This window comes from Neoarius graeffei, chromosome 24, assembly GCF_027579695.1.
Source record: "Neoarius graeffei isolate fNeoGra1 chromosome 24, fNeoGra1.pri, whole genome shotgun sequence".
In the NCBI taxonomy this organism is placed as follows: domain Eukaryota; kingdom Metazoa; phylum Chordata; class Actinopteri; order Siluriformes; family Ariidae; genus Neoarius; species Neoarius graeffei.
Window position 1 is genome coordinate 10,314,430 of NC_083592.1, and position 20,122 is coordinate 10,334,551.

The 20,122-nt window shown below is 41.1% G+C and overlaps 2 protein-coding genes across 2 annotated transcripts in view; one reads left to right on the forward strand and one right to left on the reverse strand.

Annotated features, from left to right (window-relative positions):
• ogfod2 (2-oxoglutarate and iron-dependent oxygenase domain containing 2) lies at nucleotides 1–13,981 on the reverse strand. Its single transcript, XM_060906647.1, has 7 exons — nucleotides 13,328–13,981; nucleotides 9,031–9,087; nucleotides 8,434–8,544; nucleotides 8,246–8,345; nucleotides 4,212–4,336; nucleotides 1,180–1,437; nucleotides 1–1,034 (listed from the first exon to the last, which is right to left on the reverse strand). Exons 1-7 carry the CDS (start codon nucleotides 13,439–13,441, stop codon nucleotides 780–782), a joined length of 1,020 nt encoding a protein of 339 aa, XP_060762630.1. The 5' UTR covers nucleotides 13,442–13,981; the 3' UTR covers nucleotides 1–779.
• The window catches only part of zgc:113436 (uncharacterized protein LOC503528 homolog), a 24,489-nt gene continuing 18,318 nt past the window's right edge, over nucleotides 13,952–20,122 (forward strand). Inside the window, exon 1 of the mRNA XM_060906646.1 lies at nucleotides 13,952–14,239. Coding sequence (XP_060762629.1) covers nucleotides 14,071–14,239 — 169 coding nt within the window. The 5' untranslated portion in view covers nucleotides 13,952–14,070. The remainder of the gene's footprint in view (nucleotides 14,240–20,122) is intronic.

Here is a 20,122-nt window from a genome sequence, read left to right on the forward strand (position 1 = left end):
TTGTTTTTTTTTTTTTTTGTATTTTTTTAAGTGTTCCGAGACCAGTGATGATCATTATTTCAGTAATAAGTTGAATAAAATAAAACTGCTTAAGCGTTAAAGCTGTAATTCAGTGATGATAAATTAATTTATATATATATATATATATATATATATATATATATATATATATATAGCTGCTCTAAAGCCTCGGTCACAACCGGCCATACGTGCTCCTACAGCCGGTCTACATGCAAAAAACACAAGAAACGCACGGAGGGCGCGCGTGTGATGTGCTGATTTTCGAGCCGTAGACCGGCCGCAGAGGTTCTTTGTCATGTCAAACAAACTCTACAGGCGCTTACGGTTTTTTCAGGTTGCAAGACAAACTTGCGGCCAACGTTCGTCTTTCTCCACGAACAAAAAAAACGCAGCGATTTGGGAAACGCCAAAAATCGCACGGCCAAAAAATCGTACGTCCGGTTGTGACCTAGGCTTAAGACGTGATCTCAGGATCTAAGTTGTTACCTAGATTTCACCTTGTTTGAATAAGAGCTTAGATTCAAAATATAATCTGATATGATCCAAACATGTCTCACTAGTTGATTCAATTTACGCTTTATGTGCACTTTTTTTCTGGCCCTGAAATTAGCTCTGCCCCTTTTCCTTAAAGGCCTGTGGTAGTTTCAGTAGAAGGTGGATTCGGGTGAGTTGGAACGTGAAAGCCTGCGTTTTCATTCCCTTGGCACAAAAAAAAAAAAAAAAAACTGCCGCTTTAACGTTCCCAAGCATTACGGGCTTCATGTTAAAGCGCACAGCCCGGTGTCCTCTTCGGTGAATCCGTCTCCGTAGCCGTCACTAGGTTGTAGTCGTGGCGCTCGGTTGCACATGGGGCAGAGGCGGTTCCTTTGACGTGACGCTCGCATCCACACCACCAGGTTCCAGCGGCACCCTGATGAGATGGGCAGAGCACCATGCATGTGCTGGCCGCGGTGGAGCACGGCCTCGGCTACACGGTGCTCCACTTCCACACACTCCGTCTCACTCAGGGGCACCTGCATCTCACAAACACACCTAAAAGACCTCAGTGTACACTCTTTATCCTCTAAGAAATGTTGTAAAGTGTGTGATTCTAAAATAAATGGCATCCATGAAAGGTCATATTTGGGTTTTCTTGCATTTTTTCCAAAGCTTGTTCACCTGTCTCATGTCCCCGAAGTACAGGTTTCCGTCAGAGAAGTCTTTCCCGAGCGAGACGTTCAGCGTGACCTCGGCGTTGTCGTAGTGGTAGCTGAGCTCCAGGTCTTCGTTCAGTGTGTATTTCACGGCGAAGGCCTTGTGGCTGTCCAGCCATTTCCCGCCGCAGTCCGGGAACAACAGCGAGCTGAGAGGATTCAGGTACAGCTCTCTGAGTGGAGTAATCAAACCCTCGTCCAACCCCAGCTCGTCCAGGAGGATCTATCAGGGACAGAGTGCACATGGCCAGTGGGCGATTTTCATTCTCTCCCAAATGCAGCAGTATTTCGTGTTTGATCTTCATTTATTTGAGTTGAGTTTACTATCGTAGTACAAAAGGACCTCACAGAGATGAAAACAATCAAAATTTTCAAATTGCTCATTTACTAAAGGAGAAAATAAGCAGCTAAACCGACTGAATGATAAACAGTGTTACCTTTTAATGATTATAAGAATTTAACGTGGCTATGGTTTATTTTGTAAACCACTTTCAACTACTGGGCCATTCTTAGAAAATGTGACATTCAGTTTTGAACATGAAGTTTGTTTTTTCTCAAAAAACCATTAATCCTGGCTCTTCATTATACATTTTATTTTCAGAAAGAATTCAACAGAGCAGTTAAAAAAAAAAACCTTGTCTGCATTTGCAAAGATTTTATTTCAACTAAATAGACCAACGTCATTACCGCCATGTGTCTAAATGAGGATTAGTGAAATTTGAATTAAAATAATTCCTTTTTTTTAATTTTCACTTTTCTTTCTGAAATATTACCGCTATCCCTTCACTTTTTATTGTGGAAAATATCATGAGCTTTGCTTCAACAGTTTTTGGTGTATAGCCTCAAATATATGCGCGAGAATGTGGACTTTCTTGATGTCTTTACCGTTACCCAAATGGTAAAACATCATGCTGTAACTCAGGGCTTTGACAGTAGAGGGCAGTGCAGCTACATGAGGCAGGACCAGGATGTTGAGCAGCCATTTAAAGGTCCCATGGCATGGTGGTTTGTTGATGCTTTAAACGGGCTCGTGGAGGTTTCCGGATGTTATATCCGCAGCCTTTCTCGAAATGAACCCTCGGCACGTAGATATAGCCTCCTGGGAGAAAGCCCCATTTCAGCGCTTTTCCCAGTGCGTCGTTTTGCTAATGAGAAGCAGGAGGCGGGGAAGGTTAGAGGGTGGGGGCGGGTCTTATCATTAATATTCATGACATGTAAACGTGTTACCTCTGATTGGCTAACAGCACTGTGACGCTACCTCCAGTGGGTCAGAACAAGCAGATGTGGGTGTCTTACTATGGCGAGAGAGAAGGAACAAACCGCGAAGGGAAAAATACCGCGCGCTGACGTCATTAAGGTGCAACGCGAGGAAATAAAATAAATTCAACAAATGTTTGGGTTTTTACTGAACAAACAAACAAATAAAATGAACGAGTGACTTAAAAAAAAGAATGTGGGTGTCTTTGTAAAAACTGTTTTGATTGGCTATTATAACAGAGCATGCTGCATGCTTTTTGGTTTTGTAGCGCAGAGTACCTGGCTAACTGCAGGGAGCGGTTAGATGCACAGCTAATGTAGCCATTGCAAGGCTAACGTGGCACCGATTTTAAAACACGGCAAAACATAAGCTCATAAGTTACAGTCAATTTCCAGACTAAACTCAGTTTAACAGAGCATGCTGCATGCTTTTTGGTTTTGTAGCGCAGAGTACCTGGCTAACTGCAGGAAGCGGTTAGCTGCACAGCTAATGTAGCCATTGCAAGGCTAACGTGGCACCGATTTTAAAACACGGCAAAACGACTTAACAGTTATACACTTACTTGTTCACTGTTTGTGGCTGATGCGGCAGGGATGCTTGGTACGGACCCAGGCTTCAGTGACAGATGATGTGCAAAACCTGCCCTGTACTGTCCCAAGTTGTGGAAACATTCATCAGGAAAATGCTTCCGACAAACATGCACCGTCTTAGGTAGACTCGACGGCGTATTATTGGAGTAAATAAAATTAAGCCACTGCGTCTTCAGGGGCTCTCCCGTCGGCAGTAAAAACAGACTCTTTTCTGTGTTGTCACATCCATGTACAGCGCAACTTCCATGTTTGGTGGCAACTTTTGAGCTGGGCGGGCAATCCATACAGTGGGTGGGAATCCAGAGGGGGGGCGTGGGGATCATCTCCCTTGCTGACGTCGGCAAGGGAAGAGCTTCTCAACGTGCCGTTTTGACGCGCCATTCTCAAATATTGGGAATATTATTGGGAATTATTGGGAATATTAACGTTAAAAAACCTCAGAAAGTGAAAATTTCATGCCATGGGACCTTTAAAAAAAAAAAAACTCACTGGTGCATGAGTGTTGGAATTCAGGATACCGATCAGGTAAAATGAAATTTCGAGATGCCGAGGAAATTAACTGTCTTTGCCGTTACCCCCGAATGATAAAGATAATGATGCTGCATGTTGAAAAAGTTTAGTTAGCCGAGTAGCAAGTTAGGACGGGATAATAAACGCATAATTTGTTTCTTTTTTTCTGCACTCAGTGACCCAAAAATGCCAGATGTTTTTACCATTACCCTATAGAGTAACGGTAAAGATAACAACTGGGCATTATTTTTTCATAATAATATATCTTGCTTTGTGAATTCAGGAAATGTTTTTACGTATTAAATATATTTACAGGAATTAACCAAAATTAGTGTATACAATTTTTTTTTTAAATGTCTTTACTATTACTCGTTATATTTTCTGAGAATGGCCCTACAACCGTGGACTGATTTGATATCCAATGAGTTGCTACTGGTATACAGAGCCCCACCCAGGCTACAATTAGTAATAATTATATAAGTATATGGCAGGTTCAACTGATGAAATGGCTCCTGAATGTACAAGACAACCTGGCAACTCGATTAACTGTACTAATAAACTAAAAGAGTTCCACAGACACACTGAGAGACGGAGCAGGATTTGGATGGACAGATCTGCGTGAGGTTGGAGAGTAAATACCCCGTAGTTGTTCATGGTGTTTGGTCGACCCTTCGGAGCCTCGGAGCGCTCGAAATGCTCCAGCTCTTCTACCAGATCCTTGCAGAAAACTTGTGTGAACACTGGGAAACGATACACCCTGGGTGCTGCAAACACACACACACACACACACACACACACACACACACACACACACACACACTTGTCTTCATATCCCTCTGAGGCCTGTCCACTGACACTCTGGACACAGATTGTGTCTTAGAATACTATCGATGCTGCTATAAGTCGGTGTAGACGCACAAACTGAATAGGAGAAAAAAAAGCGTGCTTGAGTGCAAAAGTTTTCATACCCTTAGAACCAAATGTACAGTATTTTGTATTGCGCAGATGCTCCTTCATTATCACAAGTGTCTGTAGGTTTAAGATATTTAACATTTATTCTGTCCACGTTCACTGGATATGAGCAACCACGCGCTCTGATTGGCTACTCTTCTATTAGGATATCAGCTCATATACCGTGAGTAGGGCTGCGTACCTAAACGTAACATCAGGTACGGGTACCGGTACAGAGGTTTAGGTACAGGTCCGGACCTGTACCTGAACAATTTGACAAATTAACATGTGCTCTTCTGAACTTCTTCAATAATGACAGAAACATTAATAAACTGTTGACAACCTGTCAGTATCTTTATTCAAAGAAAACCGAACATAACTAGGTTTCCTACCTCACTTATCAGTCACCCTCTCAGTCTCACACTTACCAGTAGTTAACTTGGGACAAAAAGTCATAAGTTGTCTCACAGCGAGAAGTGACTACACTAGAGTATTACAGACTACGCGCAGTCCGCGGCCTTTAACTTACGCGGCAAAATTACACAAAGCAGCAAAGGCCGCCAATGCCAGCAAAGGAAAAATGGCTGACCTGCTTTTGAGTCTTTTTGACCAATCAGAACGCTGGATCAGCCAAGCTCTCGCAATGTCTCGTGAGACTGTGGTGAGAGGATCTCAAATCAAAGATGGCTCTGATTTCAAGTTTCAGCGCGGCATTTTACGTCTTTTCCAGTGCTAAATGTTCGTCTTTGTGGTAGGATTTACGCATCTTCAGTCACAAAATAAGCAGATACTTGGTGTAAATTTATATCGGTACAGTACCGGTACTTCATGATCCGGTATTTTGGACCTGTACCGAACATATCTGTGAAGAAACTCAGTCGTCCAGGTACATAGTAATCTGTGGTTGGTTGAAGAGAGCAACTGGACTTGCTTGACGATTCTTGAAAACGTTTCGCCTCTCCTCCGAAAGGCATCCTCAGTTCTGTCTGACTACTAGGGAGTATCCAGTATTTATCCTTTCATGGATCATCATAGAATCCGAGTCCGAATGCTGATGGCTGCATTGTGGGTGGCTGATAAGATGTCATAGACACCCACCTCTGTTCAATGATGGTCGTTCCAGGTTGACAAAAATGAACGATCCACTCTGGCTAAGATGTCTGCCAGTTTTCTGGAAGTCCTCTCGTACTCCCGCACCAGTCGAAGGGATCTGGACGACTGAGTTTCTTCACAGATATGTTTCTACACACTTTGGGATGAGATCCCTTCGACTGGGGGCGTCGTGGCTCAGGTGGATGGGGCGTCGTGGCTCAGGTGGATGGGGCGCCGTGCCGTGGATCCGGGGACCTGGGTTCGGTTCCGACCCGAGGTCATTTCCCGATCCCTCCCCGTTTCTCTCCCGCTCATTTCCTGTCTCTACACTGTCCTATCCAATAAAGGTGGAAAAAGCCCCCCCCCCCCAAAAAAAAAAAAGAGATCCCTTCCACTGGTGCGGGAGTATGAGAGGACTTCCAGAAAACTGGCAGACATCTTAGCCAGAGTGGATCGTTCATTTTTGTCTCTCTAGAATGGGTACACAGTACCGGTACGCAGCCCTAACCATGAGTAAAGAAAAACAAAATGGTGGAGCGTGTTGCTGAACCAACTGAGGACGAAATAAAAACAAAACCCCAAAAAATACAAAAAAAAAAGCAACAAAATATGGAATAAAAGTATTTTATGTTAAGAACATATCTTTTTTATTCTTCAAGAATTATTATTTTTGTATTTTTCACAAATTGCTCCTGTCATTTCACCAGTTTGTTTACATTCTAAGCGGAAATGATTTTGTCTGATGTTCTGTAGAAAGTTTTTATTTTTTCAAATTTGATAAAAATAAAAATTCTCCGTTTCCCAAAATCCAGTGAATGTGAATAGAATAAAACAGCTATTCCACTCAATCTCATCATACCTGGTTTATACAGTGGGGAAAACAAGTATTTGATCCCTTGCTGATTTTGTTGGTTTACCCACTAAGAAAGACTCGATCAGTCTGTAATATTAATGGTAGGTGTAGTCTAACATGCTGAGACAGAATATCACAAAGAAAATCAAGAAATTGACTTTAAAGAATTTGTATTAATTTATTTGCATTTTATTGAGGAAAATAAGTATTTGAACCCTCTTGCCAAAAGGACTTAGTACTTTGTGGCAAACCCCTTATTAGCAAGCACAGAGGTCAGACGTTTTTTGTAGTTGATGACCAGGTTTCTGCACATATTAGGAAGAATTTTGGTCCACTCTTCTTTGCAAATGACCTCTAAATCATCAAGATTCCGTGGCTGTCGCTTGGCAACTCTGAGCTTCAGCTCTCTCCATAGATTTTCTATAGGATTCAGGTCCGGAGACTGGCTGGGCCACTCCATGACCTTGATATGTTTCTTCTTCAGCCATTCCTTGGTTGCCTTGGCTGTATGCTTTGGGTCATTATCCTGCTGGAAGACCCATCCACGACCCATTTTAAGCTTCCTGGCAGAGGGAAGGAGGTTTTCACTTAGGATTTTACGGTACATGGCTCCGTCCATCCTCCCATTGATATGGTGAAGTAGCCCTGTGCCCTGTGCAGAAAAACACCCCCAAAGCATAATGTTACCACCTCCATGCTTGACAGTGGGGATGGTGTTCTTGGGGTCATAAGCAGCATGTCTCTCCCTCCAGACACGACGGGTTGAATTGATGCCAAAGAGCTCAATTTTGGTCTCATCTGACCATAACACCTTCTCCCAGTCACTCTCCAAGTCATTCAGATGTTCATTGGCAAAGTTCAGGCGGGCCTGCACATGTGCTTTCTTAAGCAGGGGTACTTTGCGAGCACTGCAAGATGTTAGACCATTGCGGTGTAAAGTGTTACCAACTGTTTGCTTGGTGACTGTGATCCCTGCTGCTTTAAGATCATCCACTAACTCTGCCCGTGTTGTATTAGGTCTATTTCTCACCGTTCTCATGATCCTGGAAACCCCACGAGGTGAGATCTTGTTTGGAGCCCCAGACCTAGGTTGATTGATGATCATGTTGTGAGTCTTGTACTTGCGCACAATTGCACCAGCAGTTGTCACCTTAACGCCCAGCTTCTTGCTAATGGTTTTGTAGCCCATACCGGTCTTGTGCAGGTCTACCATCTTCTCCCTTAAATCCACAGAAAGCTCTTTAGTCTTTCCCATGTTGGAGAGTTTGGAGTCTGACAAACTGATTGATTCTGTGGCCAGGTGGCTTTTATACAAGTCATTAGTGATATCAGGTGTCTTCAATTTAGGTGACAAGGTAATTTGGAGAGTCTAACTTGTCTGTATTAACAAAAACTCTTGATGGTTACTAGGGGATCAAATACTTCTTTTTCTCAATAAAATACAAATAAATTAATATAGATATTTAAAAGTTATTTTCTGGATTTTCTTTTTGATATTCTGTCTCCACATGTTAGACTACACCTACCATTAAAATTACAGACTGATCAAGTCTTTCTTAGTGGTCTAAACCAACAAAATCAGCAAGGGATCAAATACTTGTTTTCCCCACTGTAGACAATTCGGTGCGACGTGACTCGTCGGCTATCAGCTCATGTACGACTTGATTTCGTGGAATAATGTAAATGTTTCACTTTTAGATCCGTTATGGGGGATGCTAACTTTTGCACTCAACTGTATACCCCAAGTTTGGTTAGCTACAGAGGAATAAAGTCATACCAGCCTCTTCAGTGATGAGCTCCAGCACTCCCTCTACACTGGCGCTGTCTTCACGACTGTATTTCACTATTTCTACAAACTCGGGGGCCAAGAAGGATTCCTGCGCAGAAGAAACGACACATAGCTTCACTTCATCTCAGTCAAAATGGAATTCTGGAGCGCTGCTGCTGCTGGTGTGAGATGTGTACCTGTAAGCGGTAGACGTGCTGATGGAGGGGTTTGTACGTCTCCTTGATGACTGATTTTCTCTCTGCTGATTGTGCCGTGAGACACCGGCGCCTCTCGACTTCAGCGTGGATCTGTGAGGTCATACGATAAGGTTCATGTCAAATAAACCACAGCGCTGTTAAATTCTCAAATCTGATTGGCGGTGATTAATTTTCTAGAACAGCAGCTCTCATTATTACAGTCACATTATTAATTTTCAAGAGAGAGAGAACAAAAGAGAGGTTAGTGAGGGAACAACTCTGTGTAGCTGCCATAACATCAACGTCAACAGAAACAAACTTGTTTCGTGGACGTTCCTTAACATTAAACGTAACCAGAAATGCATAAAAACGTACAGTGTGTAGTTCTTCAGTGAATAAAAATGATTAGGGTTGGCAAACTGCTGTGGTTTTAGAGGAATAAAACACTTCATGGTGTGATGTTACAGAAAACCTGCTGCTAATTATTTTGCTATAGCAGCAGGTCCTGTTGTTTCTTACTTTTGTCATTGCACTGCATACATCTTTATAATGAAATATTTCATGACATGAGGACAAACAAGTCCAGAATTGACTCACTTTTTCAAGAACAGCATTGTACTGGGCATCAGTGGCACAACCCAGGGACCGGAGGATCTAGAATGGGATTGGAACCAGAGACGTGAGTATCAGGAACTATTACAAGCCTGAAGATGCAGACTGATGATTTATTAATTTAAAATATTCTAGATCTAAAATGTGAATTACTAGCAACCACACAATCTCAAATAGGAACCATATGTGAATTCTTATATAAACCTCAGGATCCAGAATATGAATTTTTATCAACCTTAGGACCCAGAATGTGAATTCTGATAAACCTTAGGCTCTAGAAAGTGAATTATTTTATAAACCTCAGGATACAGAATGTGAATTATTCTATAAACCTCAGGATCCTGAATATGAATTATTTTTAAACCTCAGGCTCTAGAAAGTGAGTTCTTATATAAACCTCAGGATCCAGAATATAAATTCTTATAAACCTCAGGATCCAGAATGTGAATTCTGATAAACCTCAGGCTCTAGAAAGTGAATTATTCTATAAACCTCAGGATTTAGAATGTGAATTATTACATAAACCTCAGAAAACAGAATGTGAATTCTTATAAACCTCAGGCTCTAGAAAGTAAATTACTATATAAATGTCAGGATCCAGAATGTGAATTCACCTCAGGACCCAGAATGGGAATCCTTATAAACCTCCGGCTCTATAAAGTGAGTTCTTTATACAAATCTCAGGATCCAGAATGTGAATTCTTTTTTAAACCTCAGGATCCAGAATGTGAATTCTTATATAAACCTTAGGCTCTAGAATGTGAATTCTGATAATTCACTTTCTAGAGTTTGATGTTTATTACATAAACAGCAGGCTCTAGAAAGTGAATTCTTCTATAAACTTCAGGATCAAGAATGTGAATTCTTATAAACCCCAGGCTTGAGAATGTGAATTATTACATAAACCTCAGTATCCAGAAAGTGAATTCTTATATAAACCTCAGGATCTGGAATGTGAATTCTTTTTAAACCTCAGGTTCTAGGAAGTGAATTCTGATATAAACCTCAGTATCCAAAATGTCTATTCGTGCATAAACCTAAAGCTCTAGAAAGTGAGTTCTTATATAAATATCAGGATCCAGAATGTGAACTCTTATATAAACCTCAGGATCCGGAATGTGAATCCTTTATAAACCCCAGGCTCTAGGAAGGGAATTCTGATATAAACCTCAGTATCCAGAATGTGAATTTGTATGTAAACCTCAGGATCTAGAATGGGAATTCTTATAAACCTCAGGGTCTAGAAAGTGAGTTCTTCATAAACCCCAGGCTCTAGGAAGGGAATTCTGATATAAACCTCAGTATCCAGAATATGAATGTTTATAAACCTCAGGATCCGGAAAGTGAATTCTTTTTAAACCTCAGGCTCTAGGAAGGGAGTTCTGATATAAACTTCAATATCCAGAAGGTGAATTTGTATATAAACCTCAGTCTCTAGAAAGTGAATTCTTATAAACCTCAGGCTCTAGAATCTGAAAATGTATGAACCTCAAGTTCCAGAATGTGAATTATTATAAACCTCAGGATCTAGAATGTGAATTATTAGTAACTTGAGGATCTCTGTGATTGAATGAATTATTAAAAATGCAGAACAATAGTGGCAACAGTACTAGTAACCAATGGACAGAGCACAAATAATTAGAAACCCAAAATTTTCTAAATAGAATAATTGACCCGAGGATGTAGAATTTTAATTATAAGTAACATGAGAATCTGAATTATTTGCTACCTGATTATCTAAAATAGGAATAAGACCAAATATCTGATGATTTCTTACATCCAGAACTGTGATAGTGAATGCCACTTTGAACCCCTGAACTCAGAAAGGAGGGAATCTAAAATGGGAATAAAACAAGAGATGGGAGGATCTACAGCAGGAATTATTAGTACCCTTAGGATGTACACTCACTGAGCACCTTATTAAGAGCATCATTCTAACACTGATAATACTGTCTCGGGCCTCAGTTTGCTCTCAGAACAGCCTCAATTCTTTATGGCATGGATTCCACGAGATGTTGGAAACACTCCTTTGAGATTATGGTCCATGTTGATGTGATTGCATCATGCAGTTCCTGCAGATTTTTCAGGTGCACTTTCATGCTGCGAATCTCCTGTTCTACCACATCCGAAAGATGTTCTACTGGATTCAGATGTGGTGTCTGGAATGGCCACTGAACTCATCGTCATGTTCATGAAACCAGTTTTCAGATGACTTTTGCTTTGTGACATTGTGCATTATGATGCTGGATGATGTAGCCTTCAGAAGACGAGTAAATTGTGGCCATGAAGGGAAGCACATGATCAGCTAAAATACTCAAATACACTGTGGCATTCAAGCAATGAGTAATTGGTATTAACGACCCAAAGTGCACCAAGAACACATTCCCCACACCATTACACTACCTCCACCAGCCTGGACTGTTGACACAAGGCCAGTCAGGTTCATGGATTCATGCTGATGGGGCCAAACTCTGACCCCACCATCGGTGAGCCTCAGTAGAAATCGAGATTCATCAGCTCACATTCTTCAACTGTCCAGTGCGCACTGCAGCCTGAGCTTTCAGTTCTTGGTTGATGGAAGAGGAACCCAATGTGGTTCTCTACTGTTGTAGCCCATCCACCTCAACGTTCGACATGTTGTGCATTCTGAGATGCTTTTCTGCTCACCACAGTTGTACAGAGTGGTTATCTGTGTTATTCTTCTATAAACTTCAGGATCAAGAATGTGAATTCTTATAAACCCCAGGCTCGAGAAGGTGAATTATTACATAACCCTCAGTATCCAGAAAGTGAATTCTTATATAAACCTCAGGATACGGAATGTGAATTCTTATAAATCGCAGGCTCTATAAAGTGAATTATTATATAAACCTCAGGATCTGGAATGTGAATTCTTTTTAAACCTCAGGTTCTAGGAAGTGAATTCTGATATAAACCTCAGTATCCAGAATGTCTATTCATACATAAACCTCAAGTTCTAGAAAGATGGCGCCGCAGACGGCTGCCATGGGACTTTGCTCTCACTATGAAAGCTAAGTCGAACCGGAGTCAAATTCCTCGTGTGTGTGACATACCTGGCAATAAAGTGCTTCTGATTCTGATATAAATCTCAGGATCCAGAATGTGAATTCTTATATAAACCTCAGGATCCGGAATGTGAATTCTTTATAAACCCCAGGCTCTAGGAAGGGAATTCTGATATAAACCTCAGTATCCAGAATGTGAATTTGTATATAAAAAAACTCAGTGTCCAGAATGTGAATTTGTATATAAACCTCAGGATATGGAATGTGAATTCTTATAAACCTTAGGCTCTATAAAGTGAATTATTATATAAACCTCAAGATCTGAAATGTGAATTCTTTTTAAACCTCAGGTTCTAGGAAGTGAATTCTGATATAAACCTCAGTATCCAGAATGTCTATTCGTACATAAACCTCAAGCTCTAGAAAGATGGCGCCACAGACGGCTGCCATGGGACTTTGCTCTCACTATGAAAGCTAAGTCGAACCGGAGTCAAATTCCTCGTGTGTGTGACATACCTGGCAATAAAGTGCTTCTGATTCTGATATAAATCTCAGGATCCAGAATGTGAATTCTTATATAAATCTCAGGATCCAGAATGTGAATTCTTATATAAACCTCAGGCTCTAGGAAGGGAATTCTGATATAAACCTCAGTATCCAGAATGTGAATTTGTATATAAAAAAAACTCAGTGTCCAGAATGTGAATTTGTATATAAACCTCAGGATCTAGAATATGAATTTCTATAAACCTCAGGATCCAGAATGGGAATTCTTATAAACCTCAGGGTCTAGAAAGTGAGTTCTTATATAAACCTCAGGATCCGGCATGTGAATTATTTATAAACCTCAGGCTCTAGGAAGGGAATTCTGATATAAACCTCACCAGAATGTGAATTTGTATATAAACCTCAGGATCCAGAATATGAATTTTTATAAACCTCAGGATCCGGAATGTGAATTCACCTTTCTGTCAGCTCGAACCATTCTCCGTTGACCCTCTCATCAACAAGGCATTGATGTCTGTCTACAGAACTAGATGTTTTTAATTTATCACACCATTCTGAGTAAGCTCTAGAGACTATTGTGCTGCCACATGATTGGTTAATTAGATAACTGCAAGTGTGCAAACTCTAAGTAACCCGAGAGCCTGAATTAGGTGTAAGCTGATTCTCTAGAATGGGAATGAAACCAAATACCTGAAGATCTGTAATATCCAGATCACTGACACGATTTAGAGAACTGTGCTCTCACTTACGTGTTGATAGTCCGCTTTAAACTGCTCTTCTGAGCTGAAGCGCACATGGAGTTTGTGCTGCTCTAGAAAAATATTCTCAGTATAATAACAGCTGCACGTGCAGAATTTCCGCATTATAACAGAGGTAATGTGTGTTTAATAAACCACCGCGCACACAGTTACACGCGATAACCTACAAAAGGAGCAAACAGCATCCGCAGAATGTTTAATATCTGTTTGTTTAAAAAAAAAATCTACATTGAAAGCAGCTTTAACTCAAGCCACCGGAAGTTGGTTTGTTTTGATCCGACAGTTTAATGCGTTCGGATGGAAATATAATCACAATAATTAAGGCGTAACTCAAAAATAAAGTATTTCTCGGTATAATTTCTTATTTTATTAACGTTTTTTAAAAAACCGAGCGTCATCTGATTTATTAAATTCACTGTTCTTCAGCGGTTCAGTTGCTATGATTTATGACAGAATCCCGAATACGGCGCTGTTCCCTGTTTAAAGCGCACTAACTAGGGCATTAAATAACGGCTTCGTCACTCCACATAGTGCACTTCTGTAAGCCGGAGGAATGATTACGGATCAAGCCGGTGTATTTCCTGGTCCGTCCCTCTATGTGCTCCGCCTGTGTGGGTTCAGTGGTAATGGTTCTGCCGTGCGGGATGTAGCTGACGGTATCCGATACTGTTTGTTTGTTTGTTTGTTTGTTTTCTTTCCGTGTGTAATGCTGAGGTTCTGGTGCCGGAGGCGCGATGCTGAGTGTGGACTCGCTTCAGGTAGCCGAGGAGGAGGTGGTGGAGTCGAGCTCCAGCCGTCTGGGGGACATTTACACGCTGGTGGCTGAAGGCTGCTACCCGCACGCCATGAACCCCATCCGCAAGAAGAACCTGAAACGATACGCGCAGAAATTCATCATCGACGGTGAGCGCGCGCGCGACATTCACTCACACTCATTCACTCTCACTCATTCACTCTCACACTCACTCATTCATTCACAATCACTTTCACACACTCATTCACTCACAATCACTTTCACATACTCATTCACTCTCACACTCATTCACTCACAATCGCTTTCACATATTCACTCTCACTCATTCGCTCACTCACAATCACTTTCACATATTCATTCTCACTCATTCACTCAATCACTTTCACACACTCATTCACTCACAATCACTTTCACATACTCATTCACTCTCACACTCATTCACTCACAATCACAATCACTTTCACATATTCACTCACTCATTCGCTCACTCACAATCACTTTCACATACTCATTCACTCTCACACTCACAATCACTTTCACATACTCATTCACTCACTCACAATCACTTTCACATACTCATTCACTCACTCACAATCACTTTCACATACTCATTCATTCTCACTCATTCACTCACAATCACTTTCACATACTCATTCACTCACTCACAATCACTTTCACATACTCATTCACTCTCACTCATTCACTCACAATCACTTTCACATACTCATTCACTCACACTCACTCACAATCACTTTCACATACTCATTTATTCTCACTCATTCACTCACACTCATTCACTCAAACACTCAATCACTTTCACATACTCATTCGTTCTCACTCATTCACTCACAATCACTTTCACATACTCATTCACTCTCACACTCATTCACTCACAATCACTTTCACATACTCATTCATTCTCACTCATTCACTCTCACACATTCACTCATTCACTCTCACATACTCATTCACTCACACTCACTCACAATCACTTTCACATATTCATTCTCACTCATTCACTCTCACACTCATGCCGCTTTTCCACTACAAACGCGGCTGAGTCGGGCTGAGCCGTGCCGTGCTGAGTCGGGCTGAGCCGTGCCGTGCTGAGTCGGGCTGAGCCGTGCCGTGCTGAGTCGGGCTGAGTGGGGCTGTTGGAGTTGCATTTCGACTACAACCGCGCTGAACCGTGCTGGCTGGAAGTGGGTGGACACATTGGGTGGAGTTAGCGAAAGTGGGTGAACGTCAGGTGATGTCGTTAAGCAGCGCAAACAGTGACATCAGTGAGCTTTTAAGCGGTAGTCTCATGACCCGAATAGTAAACAATAAACATGGAGGACATGGAGTCGTTAGTGTTGCTGGTCTTGGTGCTGTGGCTTGTTGTCACCGACAACGCGGACAGATACTGGCAAGAGCGTATAGATGAGGCGAGGCGCATAAGGCTTCAGAAATTCTCGTAATTCGTAATTCTTCTTCTTCCGGGTTTGCGGTGTTTACAGATCCCAGCGCGCTCACGGGGCGTGTGTGGGCATGTGAGGACACTCCTCACCAATCAGTGCACAGGGGAGTGTCTGCTCACGCCCCCAGCCTCACTCGGCTCGCTTCAGCCCCACTCCAAAACGGTGCGAGTTTTAGGGGCTAAGCAGGGCTGAAGCGAGCTGAGTCGTGCTGGTTTTTGGTAGTCGAAATGCGAGCCGTGTCGGGCTGAAGTGAGCTGAAGCGAGCTGAAGTGAGCTGAAAAAGGGTAGTGGAAAAGGGCCATCATTCACTCACAATCACTTTCACATACTCATTCACTCTCACACTCACTCACAATCACTTTCACATACTCATTCACTCACTCACAATCACTTTCACATATTCATTCTCACTCATTCACTCTCACACTCAGTCACTCTCACTCATTCACTCAATCACTTTCACATACTCATTCACTCTCACACTCATTTACTCTCACTCATTCACTCACAATCACTTTCACATACTCATTCACTCACACTCACTCTCAATCACTTTCACATACTCATTCACTCACTCACTCACAATCACTTTCACATTCATTCTCACTCATTCACTCACACACTCAATCACTTTCACATACTCATTCATTCTCATTCACTCTCACACTCATTCACTCATTTTCACATACTCATTCACTCACTCATTCACTCACACTCACTCACAATCACTTTCACATTCATTCTCACTCATTCACTCTCACACTCATTCACTCAATCACTTTCACATACTCATTCACTCACACTAACTCACAATCACTTTCACGTACTCATTCATTCTCACACTCATTCACAATCACTTTCACATACTCATTCACTCACTCACAATCACTTTCACATTCATTCTCACGCATTCACTCACACACTCAATCACTTTCACATACTCATTCATTCTCATTCACTCTCACACTCATTCACTCATTTTCACATACTCATTCACTCACTCATTCACTCACACTCACTCACAATCACTTTCACATTCATTCTCACTCATTCACTCTCACACTCATTCACTCACAATCACTTTCACATACTCATTCACTCACACTAACTCACAATCACTTTCACGTACTCATTCATTCTCACACTCATTCACAATCACTTTCACATACTCATTCACTCACTCACAATCACTTTCACATTCATTCTCACGCATTCACTCACTCATTCACTCACACACTCGATCACTTTCACATACTCATTCATTCTCACTCATTCACTCATTCACTCAATCATTTTCACATACTCATTCACTCTCACTCATTCACTCACACTCACTCACAATCACTTTCACATTCATTCTCACTCATTCACTCACACTCACTCTCAATCACTTTCACATTCATTCTCTCATTCACTCACACTCATTCACTCACACAATCACTTTCACATACTCATTCATTCTCACTCATTCACTCAATCACTTTCACATACTCATTCACTCTCACACTCATTCACAATCACTTTCACATACTCATTCATTCTCACTCATTCACTCTCACACTCATTCACAATCACTTTCACATACTCATTCACTCACACTCATTCACTCACAATCACTTTCACATACTCATTCACTCTCACACTCATTCACTCACAATCACTTTCACATACTCATTCACTCTCACACTCATTCACTCTCACACTCACTCACAATCACTTTCACATACTCATTCACTCTCACACTCACAATCACTTTCACATATTCATTCTCACTCATTCACTCTCACACATTCACTCACACAATCACTTTCACATACTCATTCACTCACACTCACTCACAATCACTTTCACATATTCATTCTTACTCATTCACTCTCACACTCATTCACTCACAATCACTTTCACATACTCATCCATTCTCACTCATTCACTCTCACACTCATTCACTCATCACTTTCACATACTCATTCACTCTCACACTCATTCACTCAATCACTTTCACATATTCATTCTCACTCATTCACTCTCACACATTCACTCACACAATCACTTTCACATACTCATTCACTCACACTCACTCACAATCACTTTCACATTCATTCTCACTCATTCACTCACATACTCACAATCACTTTCACATATTCATTCTCACTCATTCACACTCACACATTCACTCACACACTTTCATATACTCATTCACTCACACACTCACTCACAATCACTTTCACATTCATTCTCACTCATTCACTCACACAATCACTTTCAAATATTCTCACTCATTCACTCTCACACTCATTCACTCACAATCACTTTCACATGCTCATCCATTCTCACTCATCACTTTCACATACTCATTCATTCACTCACAATCACTTTCACATACTCATTCACTCTCACACTCATTCACTCACAATCACTTTCACATACTCATTCACACTCACACTCATTCACCTTCACATACTCATTCACTCTCACACTCACTCACAATCACTTTCACATTCATTCTCACTCATTCACTCACATACTCACAATCACTTTCACATATTCATTCTCACTCATTCACACTCACACATTCACTCACACACTTTCATATACTCATTCACTCACACACTCACTCACAATCACTTTCACATTCATTCTCACTCATTCACTCACACACTCACAATCACTTTCACATATTCATTCTCACTCATTCACTCTCACACATTCACTCACACAATCACTTTCACATACTCATTCACTCTCACTCACAATCACTTTCACATACTCACTCACTCACTCACTCACAATCACTTTCACATACTCATTCACTCTCACACTCACTCACAATCACTTTCACATTCATTCTCACTCATTCACTCACATACTCACAATCACTTTCACATATTCATTCTCACTCATTCACTCACACATTCACTCACACAATCACTTTCACATACTCATTCACTCTCACACTCACAATCACTTTCACATACTCATTCACTCTCACACTCACAATCACTTTCACATATTCATTCTCACTCATTCACTCTCACACATTCACTCACACAATCACTTTCACATACTCATTCACTCTCACACTCACAATCACTTTCACATATTCATTCTCACTCATTCACTCTCACACATTCACTCACACACTTTCACATACTCATTCACTCACACTCTCACTCATTCACTCTCACAATCACTTTCACATACTCATTCACTCTCACACTCATTCACTCACAATCACTTTCACATACTCATTCACTCACACACTCACTCACAATCACTTTCACATACTTATTCACTCTCACAATCACTTTCACACAATCACTTTCACATACTCATTCGCTCTCACACTCACAATCACTTTCACATTCATTCTCACTCATTCACTCACACACTCTTTCACATTCATTCTCACTCATTCACTCACACACAATCACTTTCACATATTCATTCTCATTCACTCTCACACATTCACTCACACAATCACTTTCACATACTCACTCACTCACTCACTCACTCACTCACTCACACTTTTACATACTCATTTACTCAAACACTTGTACACTCACTCATTCACTCACACACTTTCACATACTCATTCACTCTCAAACTCACTCACAATCACTTTCACATATTCATATTCACTCTCACACAATCACTTTCACATACTCATTCACTCATACTCACTCATTCACTCACACACTTTCACATATTCATTTACTCACACACTCGTTCACTCGCACACATTCACTCACACACCCACATACTCATTCACTCACACACATTCACTCTCACACTTTCACATACTCATTTACTCACACACTCGTATACTCATTCACTCACACACATTCACTCACACTTTCACATACTCATTCACTCTCACTCATTCACTCACACATTCACATACTCATTCACACACACATTCACTCTCTCACTTTCACACTCATTCACTCACACTCGTTCACTCACTCATTCACTCACTCACGCTTTCACATACTCATTCACTCACACACACATTCACTCACACACTTTCACATACTCATTCACACACATTCACTCACACTCACATACTCATTCACTCAGACACATTCACTCACATACTCATTTACTCACACTTTCACTCACACTTTCACATACTCATTTACTCGCACACATTTACTCACACACTTTCACATACTCGTTCACTCACTCATTCACTCACACACTTTCACATACTCATTCACACACACATTCACTCACACACTTTCACATACTCATTCACTCACACACATTCACTCACACACTTTCGCATTCTCATTCACACACTCATTTACTCACACACTTTCACTCACACACTTTCACATACTCATTTACTCACACACATTCACTCACACACTTTCACATACTCGTTCACTCACACTCATTCACTCACACACTTTCACATACTCGTTCACTCACACTCATTCACTCACACACTTTCACATACTCATTCACACACATTCACTCACATACTCATTCACTCACACACATTCACTCACACACTTTCGCATTCTCATTCACACACACATTCACTCACACACTTTCACATACTCATTCACT

What these genes read in the sequence shown, in the direction of transcription:
- ogfod2 (XM_060906647.1), bottom strand. Translation starts at nt 13,441, where the DNA reads ATGCGGAAATTCTGCACGTGCAGCTGTTATTATACTGAGAATATTTTT. An exon ending in ACAATGCTGTTCTTGAAAAA is followed by an intron (nt 8,545 to 9,030) that starts GTGAGTCAATTC and finishes ATGACCTCACAG; the next exon opens with ATCCACGCTGAAGTCGAGAG. An exon ending in ACACCATGAACAACTACGGG is followed by an intron (nt 1,438 to 4,211) that starts GTATTTACTCTC and finishes TGTCCCTGATAG; the next exon opens with ATCCTCCTGGACGAGCTGGG.